We start from the raw sequence: 12,137 nt of genomic DNA on the forward strand, positions 1-12,137 counted from the left end.
CTACAGCGTTTAGGATTCCAGTGTGTGTAACTGCTGATAGACACTAGTTGTGTATGTGTACAGCTTAGTGTGCCCCTGATACTTAACCACTGTAATGTCACAGTAGAAAACATTTGGAAGATCAATTCTGACTCATACATGCATTTGTTTCACTTGAAGTTTCTGAATTTCGCAACCGCAAAAATGTGGTTGCGATAATACGCAAGTACCTTATATTCAGTACTGAAGACATTTCAAATGAAAATGCTAATAAGCTGATGTATGCTGACAGTGTGAACAACGTGAAACTCCTTGTGGTTTTATTTCCTCACAAATACAGTACTGACTGAAAAGTGGATACTGAATGGATAATTACAGTACTTCCTTTCGTAATTATTTTATTAATGGTGCTAGGCTTTTTTATGAGAATAAGTAACACTGACAAGAATTCTTGATTAGATCTTCTTAGTATTTGCAAAAAGTATGCAACCCATCATAACAAGAAAAAAACACTCAATCTGCAGCACAGACAAAACAGTAGAAAAGACCCAACATCATACCTAAAAATAAATAAGTAAATAAATAATGCTGTCCACATAAACCTAAGTACAAAAAAAAGTCTGACCAAAAGCAGGGATAACTTTTAAATGTTAACTATAATTCACTCAAATATTAAGTAGATCAGCAAGTTTTGTTTGAACGTGCTTTTCTCAGAAAGCTAGTATCTGGCAGTACTGGTTGACTGAAATCCTACACGATTTACCACAAAAGCAACAACGATTTTATGAGAGGACTGGGAAGAAGTATGACGCAAAACCTTCGATCTTCTTTAACAGCACAAATACTGCTTTAAAACACATAATGAAAAGCAAGTCCCACGAAGTGTAAATAGAAACAGAAAAGTGAAACCAACGCTGAGAGGAAGACAGCAGCAGTGTAGGAAAATACATGAAACAAGTATATGAAACAAGATTTATTGTGCACTATTGTCTTAAACTCCAAACAGACTTAAAAAAAAAAAATCACTCAATAAATCCTGTCAAAACTGCTGCTGTCTGCTTCCCCCATATTCTAATAGATAACCTGAACAGCAGTTGTAAAGAGATGGACAGGTGACAAGCAATGGAGACCCCATACAAAGTTAATTAATGAAGCTTATACACAATCAGAAGGTTATGTTGACTGGGGTAAGTGGGCTAATGTAAAGATTTTCTTCTCATTGTAATCAAAATAGGCAACACCACTGCTCAAATCCCATATATGCTTAGTCTAAAATAGTTAAAAGGGTTACATTTGAGTCGATGCATTAGAAAGTCTGTTCAGCCAATAAAAAAAAAAATGTTTGCGTAGTCCAGAATCAGCCTGTGACACTCTGGCTTAAGAAGTTATCAAAAAATGTATTCACCACAAAATGACAACATTTTACTTTCAGCCTTTCACTTACAAGGCTTGTGACAATCATATTGAGGCGTCCTTTGGCACAAAGACATGCAGCGATCATTAAAAGGAAGTTCCTTCTTCTGGGCGAAGGTGTTTTTATGCTCATAGGAAGGCAGGGTGAAGGGCAGTATTGCATGCAAATGTTAAAAGAGGGAGTGCATAAGTGTACACAGGGCATTTCCTGGGTGAAAAGACAAGCGGGGGGCTTTTTCCACCATATAGGGCTGGCAGAATGATAGGCAACTTGTCAGAGACTCAGGCAAACTTTCGAATAAAGGTTTAAGGAAGGTGGCTAGTTGTACCACTAGCAGTATGATGTTAATCACCAGAAATGAGAGAATAAATTATTTTCCTTGCCTTAATGATTATTCTAAGTGATAGGATTGACAGGTACAGAGAAAACATATGTTAGGGAGAAGAAAATAATCCACATTATCCCATAGTTGTCCTTTAAGGTCAGAAGTAGCTTAGTAATAAGCAAAGTATTAGAGTAACAATGGTGTAGTGATAGACATGGCAGCAAGCAGTGGTCTTATGGCAGAACAAACATTCTTTGTACAAGGAAGTGTGACAGCAAAATAGTACAGCCAAACACTGATTACCACTTGAGTAACAGATAACCTAGTATGATCAGAAAAAGGGAAATAAAGTAGTAAAAGTACTGAAAATAGTATAATTGTGACAATACCAGTAAAATCACAGAATAAATGTAGCCCAAGCCAAAAGAACAAAGTCCAGCACAACAGGACCCGGAAAGCAACAGTCAAGTAAAATGCTGTAAATCCTTTTGCGTGGCCAATACCAACACAAACGCAGCTTAATAAAAAGCTTTTATTAGATTTCCTTTGCAAAACTGATTACAAAACAAAACCAAGCGCTTTCTCCCGGTCGCTACCGGGCTTTATCAAGGTAAAACAGGTTAATAACTCATTTCATTTAATTTATACTCAAGACAAAATCACATGATTCAATTAATTAATGCATCTTAATATTTAAAGTGAAATACAAAAATGTAAAGTTTTAATTAAAAACATTCTTGTATCTAAAAATTACAACAACCCCGTTGTGTTAGTTTACCGTGTTTCCAAAAACAAGTAAACATACACCAAATAAAACCCCAGAATTTCTTGTGTCTTTCTTTTTAAATCTGTCATGCTCTTAATTTTAAAGGCATATCATCAAACTCACACTGCTGCGAAACCAAAAGGAACTTCGTTAAACAAAATTATTTGAACTTTTACAATCTGGCTTGTCTCATTTTTAAAACACTGTTAATATTGATGTTCTCATTCATACCGGGAAACCTACTTGCATCCAGCTTAAGTTGCCAGAGTAATTCCCGGTATTCCAGTTTGGTTTCCCACTACCACCTCTAACTTCAGGGGTAACTTGTTCAAGGACAATAAATCTTAAACGCATGTTTTCACATGTCAACAAGTGTTTATAAAAAACATTGCTTTCCTTGTGATTGCTGATGTCATTCAGGTGTTCATACACCCTTCTTCTTAAAACTCGCTCGGTTTTCCCAACATAAAACCCTTTACATTCTTCACAAAACCCTAGATAGACCACACCTTTCATTCCACAATTGTAATATTTCTGGGGTCTATAGTTAAATTTCCTAGAAGGCAAATATAAAGTCCCCCCATTTAACATGGTGTAACATTGTCTACAGTTCCCACAAGGAAAAGTTCCCAGTTTCTTCTTTGTCTTGTCATATTTAGTGTCTTGCTTAGCCTCAAGTAATTCCTTAAGGTTCTTATTCCTTTTTCTAATAAAATGAGGGCAAGGTGTGATGTAAGGTTTTGTGTCCTCATGTAAAGTGAGTACAGACCAATACCTTTGAATAACCTCTTCAAGTTCATGTGAATTAGCTGCATATGTATAAATAAAACTATTTCTGAGGTTGGAACTATCTTTTATTGTTTTTGAATGAACCGTGTTCGAAGCAGTTCCTAACAAGGGCGGGTATAATCTATCCCTCTCCTTACTAACTTCGTGAATCATTTTATTTATAAGGTCATTTGGATAACCCTTTTCAAGAAAAAAGCCTTTTAAAATTTCAATCTCTTCACAAAAGGCCTCCAAAGTACTAGACATCCTTGATCCCCGTATTAACTGCCCTTTTACTATGCCTTTCTTTTGGCTATAGGGATGGTTACTTTGAAAATGCAGAAATGAATTTGAATAAGTGGTTTTTCTAAGTAATTTTGATTGAAAACAATTATTGATGTTATCTTTATATAAAGTAACGTCCAAATAATGTAATTTATTCCTGTCAATGTTGTAAGTAAATCTCAAAAAGGTTGTTAAGTTGTTAATGTAAGACAAAAACTCTAAAAGATCCTGTTCACTACCTTTCCATAAAATACATATATCGTCCAAAAACCTTCTGTAGTACAAAATCTCTTGAAACCAACTACTTGCAAACACATGTTCCTTTTCCCAATGGTACAAGACAATGTTAGCATATAAAGAGGCACAGGGTGAGCCCATGGCCACCCCTTTCCTCTGACGATAAAATTCTCCATTAAAATAAATAAAATTGTTGTCGAGTACCATATCCATGAGTTCCAAAAGAAGATTAGTAACTTTGGGACTAAAACCTGCCTCAGTTGTCAGTGTGGCACCAAACCATTCCAAACCCAATTGGTGTGGAATACTCGGAAAAAGTTCCACCATGTCCACTGTAACCATTAAGATATTTTCATCAAATGTTTTCTGATCAATTCCTTTTAAAAATTCCCAGGAGTCTTTACAAATATGTTGAATCTTAGAAACAAAGTTTTTTAAGGAAAAGTCGATAATCTTAGCTAATGGTTCCGTTATACTTCCAGACCCAGCTACAATAGGTCTAAATTTTAGTGGGTTCAATGTTTTGTGGGTTTTAGGGATACCAAAAATCTGTGCTATTTTTGGCTTAGCAACTTATAAATAGTTGTATAGTTGCTCATTGATTGCTTTTTGTAACAAAAAATCTTGAATTTGATAATTAATCTTAGCAAAAGCTATGTTAATTTCATTCTTAGAAATAAGTTCATATTGTTGTGTGTCCTGAAGCATAATGTGCATACTTGATTCATAGTCAACCGTGTACATTATTACAGCTCCCCCCCCCCCTTGTCTGGTTTCATTGTTCTAATGCCTTCTTTTTTAAATAGTTCTATGAGGGTTAATTTGTCGTTTGTAAGATTCGTCACGGGTCTGGTGTAATTTCCTTGTCCTATACCTCTAATGTCCCTTTCTACTAAAGTTTCAAATACTTTTAAAGAGGGGTACTGACCTTTAAAAAGTATGTTCAAGTTCATTTGCCTGACAAAAAGCTTCAGATCAATTAAAAAGTTGGTAACTTGAAAAAGTTTCGCAGGAACAAAGTGGAAACATTTTGAAAATAAATCAAAATGGTTGTTTGTTATTTCACAGTCTGTGAAGTTAAAAATGGTAAAATTGTTCTTTCTATGTATAATTTGTTTTTCATTTGTAGTGACAGGAGGTTCATACCAGTTTAGAATAATGTTATTTAATCCTGCGGGTGATTCCAATTGTTCTGCTGGTAATTCCGTCCCGTCCCCCCTCTCGGGGGTTGCTGAAAATCCTGCACAGACTGTTTCCTATTTCTTTCTGATATCCTTTCACTTCTCCTTAGTGTGTCAACACTCGCAGGCCCATAACTATCAAATCTATTCCTTTCACCCCCATTCACAACAACCCCTTCATTGTTGTTATTTTTCCATGCTTTGGTAACAGGTAGCGGGAAGGCCCTCCCTTCTTTGTATTCATTTAAATCCCGCTCCAATTTCCTCATTTTCCGGTTTAAAACCCTCATACAATGTTGGTCAACCTCAATAAAAGTTTTGTCATAATCTCTTTTAAAACTAATAAATTTGTTGTCATTAAGTAGTCTCTCATTCAAAACATTCAAATCCTTTAACAATCTGTCAGCTCTACTTTCATATTCAGATACCATACATTTAAGCATTTCAATGCCAGCCCTATTAAAAATAGTACAAAGTTGGTCGTACAACGCAGTGCCTGTCTGCACATTGTTGGGAAATTTAAAAAAACGTAAGCCTTTAGGCACCCTTTGCACATTAATACACTCTTTTAAATAATCAATTTCAATTTGATTGTTTTTAAAAGAATAAAGTCTTTCTTTAAAGTCACCAAAATCAACTTCAGCATTTCGAATAAAGTCATGATTCACCGTACCTTGTTGGAACGAAAATTGGTGCCTAGTCCATGTGTTAAAATCAAAGTTCTGCCTTTGCTCATTGCTACCTGAATTAGGCAAAACTTTAGATTTAGTTTGTACTGTGCCGTCATTGTTAGTTAAAATATTAGCAAAACTGTTACCAGTTCCTTTGTTTAAACCATTGGGGCTTGTAGTATGCGTAGGTGAAGTAACGCGTCTTCGAGTGGAATCAACCATTTGTTGTTGGTTCCCAGGTAAGCCCGAGGATGGAACCAAGTTTCGCTCATTCAAAGAATTAGTGAGCTGTGTAAGTAGCGAGAGAATTTGGTTAAATTCCCCCCAAGTAACCGGGGCATTCTCAGGGTCTTCTCTGAGTAGAGCCGGTGTTTGCACAAAAATGTCACTTATCCGTTAGATAATTGTGACAGTGCAAGAGCAAATCCTTGTAACAACAAAGAACAATACAGTAGTGATACTGTCAAGTAGCAGTAGTAATGAAACAGCTGTAAACTTTGCAAATTGAACAGTACTATGTAAGTGCTGTTTAATACCAGGCTATAGTGCAGTAATTGAACAACTCATTATGATGCAGTATATAGTGCACAGAAGCAATATTGATATAAAAGTTAATCCAGTAAGATCAGTAGAGAAGGATACAACATGCAGACAAGTCAGCAGTGACTAGTATAACTGTAAGTAAACTAGTTAACCCAACAGGAAGTAAAGGGTACTTATCCTTGTAGCTGGTTGTTTGATAGGTACGATTCTTATCTATTATATCTGGACAGGCTAGACTAATTGGTTTGTTATCCATGATGTGGCACTTTGCACAGCTGGTCTGATCCACATTTAAAAAACAAGGTTTTGGTCATAGAAACTCTTCCACATTCCTTTTCTCTTGTGTTTTTCACAAGTACATGCAGTGATTCACAGATCAACAAAACAGAATGCTGATCCAAGCAGCAGTCCTTTAGGTTCCCACTAAAACTGAAATCCGCCAAGCAGGAGAACAGCAGCAGGGACGGCCCACAACAGAACAGCTGGGAATGAAGGCAATTGCTCTCCTCCTCACCAGGAGTAGTTAGCAGCAAGAGCCACAATCTAGTTGATGAAGCAGGTCCTGGAGCCCGTGCCAGGCATAGCAGTCTGAACACAGATGTCAGAAATCACTTCACCTATAGAATAGCTTCCTTCTTGCTTCTGTCGTGTATGTTGAGCTTGTGAGGTTGTTTCTAAACTTGGAACATACATGTTTGTTTAGATTATTAGAATACATGTTTGCTATATTTAAAAAAAAAAGTGTGCGTCTAATGAAGATGAATTAATGGCACAGTGTAATTTGCAGTTACTCTGTACTTTACAGCTGTGTCAGAATGATAACTTGCTTAAAATATACATTTTTCTTTCAGAGAATGTTTTTATTTGCGATATGTTATACTCTAAATATTAAGTAATATTTGTGCGTCTTTATACATTTAGACAAGTACAGTACTATGTTTCTTTTTTGTAGGGCATGGGCTACCTTCACGCAAAGGGGATTGTACATAAAGATTTGAAATCCAAAAACATTTTCTGTGAAAATGGAAAAGTGGTCATCACGGATTTTGGGTTATTTGGAATATCTGGTGTTGTTCAAGAAGGAAGGTGAGTTGTCTGACTTTTAACAGAAATTAATATTCTTTCTGTCTAGCTGTCATGAATTTAAAGATTGATTATTGCCTTTTGAGCCTAAGGAGTTAACTTTTGAGTATTTGACAGACCGCCAAATGAATGTTTATGTTACTGTGTTGTGTAACACATGATGATAGCTGTGACCACTGGTGGAGAATACTTCTAGTAATTACATGAGAGTGTATAACAAATAACGCACATTATCTTTTGCCTCTTTCCAATTGGTTTCTTGCTGCTCTGGGTAGTTAACAACTGGGGACCTGTCTTCGTTAAGAACTTTCACTGATCAGCAGTAACACAGAGAGCAAAGTTTGAGAGGTTTACATGCTGTCAAGATATAGGGCTGGATTCAGCTGCTGGGTGTTGGATTCTTTCAAGTGGCTAGACTCTATTGGATTTCAACTTGCAATTTGCAAATGGCTTGAAATGGAGAACTCATAAATTGTTAATTAGCCATTTCAGAGTACTGTGCAATACTGAACTTGTGAATGTACTTTTGTCTTCAGCAATCTATTTCTGTGCCGATGTCAGGTAGGCAACACGTGTGGCTGCTGAGCTTATTGAATAGATGGGTAGGTTATTAATGCAGTTTAAATGTCTATGGACACTGAATTTCAACAATTTGCTGTAGCCACAAAAAGCAGATCACAGGTGCCATTACTGTGTATTGTGTCATGCATTGCATGCAAAGAACTGAAGTGCTAAGTTCAGTATGTTATCACCACAATAAGAGAGAAAAGCAAAAACCATCACACTTCTGTAGCGCCTCGGCTGATTATTATATTTTTATTTTTATTTTACATTTGTTGACCGGGATAGTCCAACTGGATGCATGTCCATTTTCAGCGGAGGCCTGGGGAGAAAAGCTCCAAGGGTAAGCAGATACAGCATTACATATTACAAACAGACTATTTACAGAGATTACATAAGTAAGCAAGTTAAACAAGTTCCACAGGTTACAGTTAATCCTGAGCACAAGTCAGGATTAAATTAAATTACACAGTAAACTGGTTAACAGATTTTTACACATTCTAGAGAGAGTTAGCCAGGCTTGATACATTGACATAGTCAGTTAAGTGACAAATGTTGTTTGAGTCTAGTTTTAAATTGACCTAAGGTGGAAAGTAAGGTAATATCAGCTGGAAGAGAGTTCCAGGATCTATTTACAGAGTTTGCAAAGAGAGACTCACCAGCTGTGTTATTAATTTTGTTAGTCTGAATTAGTAGTTTGTTAGAGGATCGAAGTGGTCTAGGATTGTTATAGGGGGTGATAATATTTTTAAGTGCAGGAGTATTGTCCGGATTATAGAGGATTTTATAGGCCATAATCAGGTGGTTATACTGGATTAGGCTAGGTAGTTCAAGCCACCCAAGCTGATTTAGATTGATGCAATGATGTGTCCTAAAAGGCAGCCCAGTGGCAAACCTGGCAATGTGGTTGTAGTAAATTGAGAGTTTGTTAAGGACAGTCTTGTTTAAATTCGAGAGTAGAGGGGATGCATTCAGAAGGGTTGAAAGAAGGTGAGAGCGAGCTATGGCATTTTTAGCTGGAGGAGTTAGGAAGGCTTTTATTCTGTAAAGTGACCCTAGTTTTTTATTGATGGTTTTGATAGTTTGGTTAATATGTAGGTCAAATTTTAGATTATTGTCTATGATGACACCTAATAGTTTTGTAGATGGGTCAGGGGAGATTATTGTGCCATCATTTGATTTTATGGTAAAGGTGAAAGCAGTAGACCTACGTGTTGGTGAAAATAACAGCATTTTAGTTTTTTTGGGATTTAGGATCAGACGATGTTCAGAAAGCCAGTTTTCTATTGTATTAAAGGTGATCTGGGTAGCTGACCATAACCCTACTGGAGATGTGGCTGAGCAAATCAGAGTAGAGTCATCAGCACATTGGATACAGCTGACTTTTGGGATGACAGTATAAAGGTCGTTAATGAAGATGGAGAACAGCAAAGGCCGTAGTATAGAGCCTTGTGGTACTCCAAGGGTGTTAGGTAGAAGGTTAGAGAGTTTGTTCTGCCAGAGGACAGCCTGCTGTCGACCATTCAGGTAGGATTGAAACCATTGGAGGGCTCCAGTATCTAGACAGAATGTTTGCAGGTTGTGGACTAAAAGTTGGTGATCAACCATATCGAATGCCTTGGAAAGATCCAAAAAGAGGGCTGAGGATATATAACTATTGTTGCGATTATGGATGTTCTTCATCTCACATTGCTGCAGTCCTTACACTTGGGTAGTCCGCTGTCCTCGGTCGGCCCGAATATCAAAGTATAAGGCTGACGTCGGTCAAGGCGCATTTGACTGACATCAGGACGTCAGGGTACAAATGCGCATGACCGACGTCATATCCTTAGTCTTTTTTGCCGCATGGTCCGATGCAGAAGCAGCATTGCAAGTGCCGGTTGGCGTTCTGAGATTTTTCGATTTCGAAGTTTCAGACCGAGTTCAAAGTTGGCTAAGTACCCGTTGGGGAATATTTTAGTTTTTCTTGCCTCAGTGATTTACCGGATGTCAGAAAAGTCAATAATTGCATTTCTTGTGGGAAACAGATACCGCATAGAGATTATCATACTTTGTGTATTCCTTGCTTAGGGCCTGAGCACGACGTTGTTGGCTGTCGCTCTTGTGCTAGATTTAATAAACGCACTATAAAGAGGAGATTGGATTGTGCACGGTTAGTCTTTGGGAAGCGGTGCAATTATAAAATGCCGTTGGATGCTCCGACGCCCGCTTCTACAAAGAAGCGCAAGGACAAAGCAGTTAAGCCTAGGCTGGAAGAACCGTCTGTACCGGACGCCGGTTCTTTAGAGGTGTCGGTGGAGCCGGTGGCTCCACCGGAGGTTTCTTTGTGTTCCCAGGGTGAGACTTTAGTATTGCAAGATGTGGCCTCTCAGGAGGCAAGTCAAGCTGAGGGGGCTTCTCAGGTTACTATACTCCCCTCTCTTCCAAGGGTGGCTAGGCCCTCTCCTTCTGTTTCTAAGGCTTCTCCCAGGGGCAGGCCAGGTTTAGCTTCAGTTGGTGTTACCCCTAGCTCTTCAGGTACTGTGCCCAAGAAGCATATGCTTAAAATGGCAGAAGATTTGATTACTTTGATTAGGGGTTCTATGCCCCCTCCTGATAAGAGGCCTAGGGTGGAGCCTGAGCTGGGGGTTTTGAGCAGGCTTCAGATGTGTCAGAGTCTTGGCTGAAGACTTGCAGGAGTACTCTCCTTATTCTGATTCTGATGTGGATGATTCTACTCCTTCTGCTTCTCCTCCTGAGGATTTTTCTTTTCAGAAACTCTTCATTCCATGAGGGAGCATTTTAAGTGGGAAGGTCAGGACTTCACTGATTCCAGGAAAAGGCTTACGCAATTTTTCTTTTTACCCCAGCATAGGCCTTTGTCTATACCTCCTGTTTTGGATGTAGTGGAAGACGTTTTTACAGAGGCTTCCTTAAGCCTGGTTCGTTGCCTCCTGCTCCTGTTAAGCCGGATAGGTATTACAGGGTGCCTGAAGCTCATAAGTATGTTTTTAAGAGTCCTAGGGCAGACCCAGAAACTGTTAGCCAGGGGCCTAAAGGTGTTAAGGCTTCTGTTGTTAAGAATCCGGTTCCTGCAGACAAAGAGGCTAGGGCCTTGGATAGATGGGGAAAGAAAGTTTATACTTCTTCCACTCTTGCTATGAGGGCTTTGAATTGCCAGTTTCACATGTTGAAATACCAAAACTATCTCCTTTCGCAATTAAAGTCTAAGGTTGATGCTTTGGCAGTAGGTATTGATTGTAAAGAGTTGCAAGATTTAGTGCATGTTTCTGAACAGGTGGGTAAGCATTCTTTGCAATGTGGTTTTGATGCTGTACAGGCCTTGTCTAGGGTGGCTGCCACTGGGTCAGTTCTTCGCAGGCACGCCTGGCTAAGGGATCAAAATTTGTCTGAACATGTTAAAACAAGGATTTTAGATGCTCCTTTACAATCTGACGTGTTGTTTGGTCCTCCTGTTGAGGCAGTTTTAAAGAAAATGGAAGACAAAGCAAAGTCTATGCAGACTGTTAAAGATTTTTTGCAGGTTCAGCCTCCAAAGTTTAGCAGAAATTGGCCTGCTAAAGGGTGGATGTATCCTTCTTATGATTCCCTGTCTAGGGGTAGATCTAGACGTGGTAGGGGCAGAGCTCAGGGCTCTTTCAGGCCTAGAACAGGGAGTTCTCCTGCACAGTCTTCAGGTGAGGGCAGGGGTCAGTCCTTTCGTAAACAGACCCAATGACCTACCCTTTCAGCTGCCAGAGCCTTCTCGTCTGGCAGCACCTTTGGGAGGAAGGTTGGCACTTTTCAAAGAAAATTGGAGTTTAATTACCCAAGACAAATGGGTATTGGATATCATACACCAAGGTTACAGGTTTTATTTCCATACCTTGCCTCCGTTCAGGGGCATGCCAGACGTTCCTCCACAACAAAGAATAGAGGCTCACAAACAAATTTCTCTGTTACTTCAACTAGGGGCCATACAGCCGGTCCCTATGCCAGAAGTGGGCCTAGGATTTTATTCTCGCCTGTTCCTAGTACCAAAGAAGGGGAACACGTGGAGACCAATTTTGGATCTATCTATCCTCAACACTTATCTGGACATTCCCAAGTTCAAAATGTTGACGTTACAACAGCTTTTGCCTCTGCTGGGCAAAGATCATTGGATGGTAACTTTGGATCTCAAGGAGGCTTACCTTCATGTTCCTATCAGACTAAGTTGCAGGAAGTATCTGCGTTTTCGAGCTGGGACTTTTCACTATCAGTTCTCTGCATTGCCCTTTGGCTTATCTACTGCACCCAGAGTGTTCACAAAAGTTCTGGCTCCAGTGATAGCTTTCTTCAGGCT

General features: G+C 38.8%; 1 protein-coding gene across 7 annotated transcripts in view; it reads left to right on the forward strand.

The window, feature by feature from the left end:
- KSR1 (kinase suppressor of ras 1) overlaps positions 1 to 12,137 on the forward strand; it is a 1,687,803-nt gene that overhangs the window by 1,410,753 nt on the left and 264,913 nt on the right. For all 7 annotated transcript variants that reach the window (XM_044054644.1, XM_044054643.1, XM_044054646.1 and 4 more), the window contains one exon: positions 7,122 to 7,255. In XM_044054644.1, the coding sequence (XP_043910579.1) occupies positions 7,122 to 7,255 (134 nt within the window). The remainder of the gene's footprint in view (positions 1 to 7,121; positions 7,256 to 12,137) is intronic.

Source organism: Protopterus annectens, chromosome 13.part0, assembly GCF_019279795.1.
Source record: "Protopterus annectens isolate FY-2018-M chromosome 13.part0, PAN1.0, whole genome shotgun sequence".
Lineage (NCBI taxonomy): Eukaryota > Metazoa > Chordata > Ceratodontiformes > Protopteridae > Protopterus > Protopterus annectens.